Below are 2,965 nucleotides of genomic sequence, written 5' to 3' on the forward strand. Positions count from 1 at the left end.
ATTATATATATAGGCATGCAAATTCAAACAAACCGCATTATAAAGGCTGAAATGTGAGTTGTTTTTCTTCCTCCTCAGTGCACCTCTGGGTTTATCAACGACGGAAACCAGCTCAAGGTCACCTGCCCGTCATGCCGCAAGAGTTTCTGCGCTCAGTGCAAGAAATCTGTAAGTTCCATCATGTGTAGGAGTTGCTCTGCTTCTCCCGCCGTAGATTAGTCTTGGATGTTTGGCCTTGAGGCCAGGGCATCTCCTCAAAGCAAAAAAAAAAACCTCCTCTCTGTTTGTGTCTCAGTGGGAGCCTCAACACCAGGATGTGTCCTGCGAACAGTTCCAGCTGTGGAAGAGGGAGAATGATCCGGAGTACCAGAAGCAGGGCCTGGCTGGTTATCTGAGAGACAATGGCATCAGTAAGACTGAGTCGCAACTAAAAACCAYGAGTTTCACTTCTGTTGTTGAGTCCCTCAGCGGTCAGCCTCGTTCACCTCAAACTGTTTCTGTATTTAAACTCAGTTTTATCCAATAACCAAAGTCTGCGTCMCTAAACTTTGATTTTTCTCTGGGCAGTTTAAAATATTTCCCCTTTTTTTTGCATTCAATTAACAAACGTGATACAGACGATCGACTTTTCTATTTTATTTTATTTTTTTCAGTTCAATGACTTTTTTCTGCTAATATTTATTATATTGTACAGAAGTAGCAGCTTTTATTTAGGTATTTATCTATTTAGGTACCTTCATGAAGGAAAAATTAAAACATTAAAGCATTCAAATAGGCTTGTAATATAGTTAAAAACAAAATAAGCCAAAAAAGTCTGGTGTTCAGTTTTTATTTTCCCCTGATCGAAACCATCTTCTTAATTTATTTTCAGTTTTTCAGTTTGAAGAGTTTGTGGCCACCAGCTCTGTTTATCAACAGTGCCTCACTTATTTTTTTCTTTTTATCTCGGTGCTTTTTTTTTACTTCTCAAAAAGCACTTGACTTTTTTCAGGTAACTATTTTTATGAACAGAAACTTGGTCACCACATTAAAACTCGTTCTCTGCAAGCCTGACCTGTCGGACCAAAATATCACAACAAAGGAAGGAAAAATATGTAAAAGTGTTTGTGGAAGAAGATTAGAAAATACTTTTACTGATGCAGGTGATAAATTTATCCTGTAGGTTACTCACAGTGACGCTTGTGTGTTTTTGAGAATTTTTCCACTGTTATTAACTTACTTAAATGGAAAATGGACTGTAMTTATGTAGCGTCTTTCTGTCCAACCAGGATACTCAAAGTGCTTTACACTACAATCTGTGTCCTCGTTCACCCATTCACACAGCACTTTATTATCTCTCTACAACGCTAACATGAACAAATTGATCTATAGAGACAAATTAATGCTTAAATCACATTCATACACTGATGGGACACACATCAGAGGCAGTGGGGGTTCAGTGTCTTGCCCAGGGACACTTCGACATGACTGACTAGTGGCGTCCAACTCTCTGTTTAGAGGACGACTCCCTTAACCACCCAGCCACYTAAATAAAAGTGTGTCTAAACATAGTTTTGTATAAATGGCTGTGGTAGCTCGGTGGTCAGCGCTGCAYTCTTGTTATCCTGAAACTCCAGGTTTAAGTTTCAGTTGCATCAGTCAGGACATCTGGGCTAAAACTACTGTCAAATCTTTCATGTGAGTTCACTCACTGTGGCCACCCGTGAGGACCAGGTATAAACATATTTTTAAATGAGCCTGGTACTTGACTCTAATTACTCACAAAAAATAAACAGTTATGATTCACTGACACCTTCTAATGCATCATCAGACTGAACCGTAACAAGTTCATTTAACGTGAGTTAATGTGACGAGTGAAGCTGGTTTGTTATGAAACAGACATGTTGAAATGATGTTGTCTGCGTTGCATAAGATCTCCTTTGTTGATGAAACACTGACTGGAATACTCACCATTGTCTCGTTGGTATTTTTCTTTCAGAAAACAAAAAAAAAGCCTTTGTGGAAAGAAGTTTTGACATTTAGTTTTAGCAATACCAGCTGCTGAAGTTAGTGATTCTGAATGTTTAGATTTTAGTGGTTTAAAGTAGATTAACCTGCAGGACAACTGATGYTTTTTTGCAAGAGTTTGATTAAAGTACAATTATATATTATCAGGGTTTTGTTGATTCAAAACAGGGAATATTATTTTATAATCTCTGCTAACTGAGTTTATATTGCGGTTCAACCATCACTGCTTTCTTTCTTTACAGCAGCTGTCCACATCTGCATAAACATTTGGAACTAATGTTTGTGCTGTTGTCCTCTTGCAGCGTGTCCTCAGTGTAACTTCCAGTACGCTCTGACGAAAGGCGGCTGCATGCACTTCAGCTGCTCCCAGTGCAGATACCAGTTCTGCAGCGGCTGCAACAACCCATACTACAAGGTGTGTTCAGAAAACGTCAAAAAGGACTTACGGACCTGGTGGAGTCACGAGCTGAGACCCAAACCTTTAATCTGCTCGAGATGATGCACAYACAGTCAGACGCCATGCCTAGCCAATATTTGTCCAGCCTTTAACTGTGTCTGTAAAACCAAATGAGCTACCAGKAAAAGCTCGGGTGAATCGAGGTCAACATTTTATCAGACAAACAACTCAAACGTACATGCTTAATGCAAACAAGATGGGGCTTTTTTTTTTGTTGTAAACCCACAAAGACACAATGAAGTTCTTTCTAACCATCCTCCGGGGTCTGTGCTRCTCTTTCTTGGCATGAAACCATACTGCTGCTAACAAATAGTCGCTGCTTGTCTGAGTCTAGCTTCAACAACTCTCCCGGATCTTTGTGTGCCATCCACTTAACTCCTCAGTAGTTGCTACAACTGTAAACATCAACCTCGTACTTAAAGGGATCCCTGATTAGTTGTAACATTAGACTTTATTTGATAAACATTTATTTTAACTGTAAAATAAAGACTGTAAAAATAC

General features: G+C 39.2%; 1 protein-coding gene across 1 annotated transcript in view; it reads left to right on the forward strand.

The window, feature by feature from the left end:
* The window catches only part of LOC106522307 (E3 ubiquitin-protein ligase RNF31), a gene marked incomplete in the record, with an annotated part of 26,070 nt that overhangs the window by 14,994 nt on the left and 8,111 nt on the right, over positions 1–2,965 (forward strand). Inside the window, 3 exon segments of the mRNA XM_014015282.1 lie at positions 79–168; positions 296–410; positions 2,310–2,422. Of these exon segments, the coding sequence (XP_013870736.1) occupies positions 79–168; positions 296–410; positions 2,310–2,422 (318 nt within the window).

The sequence above is a fragment of the Austrofundulus limnaeus genome, unplaced genomic scaffold, assembly GCF_001266775.1.
Source record: "Austrofundulus limnaeus strain Quisiro unplaced genomic scaffold, Austrofundulus_limnaeus-1.0 Scaffold126, whole genome shotgun sequence".
Classification (NCBI taxonomy): Eukaryota; Metazoa; Chordata; class Actinopteri; order Cyprinodontiformes; family Rivulidae; genus Austrofundulus; species Austrofundulus limnaeus.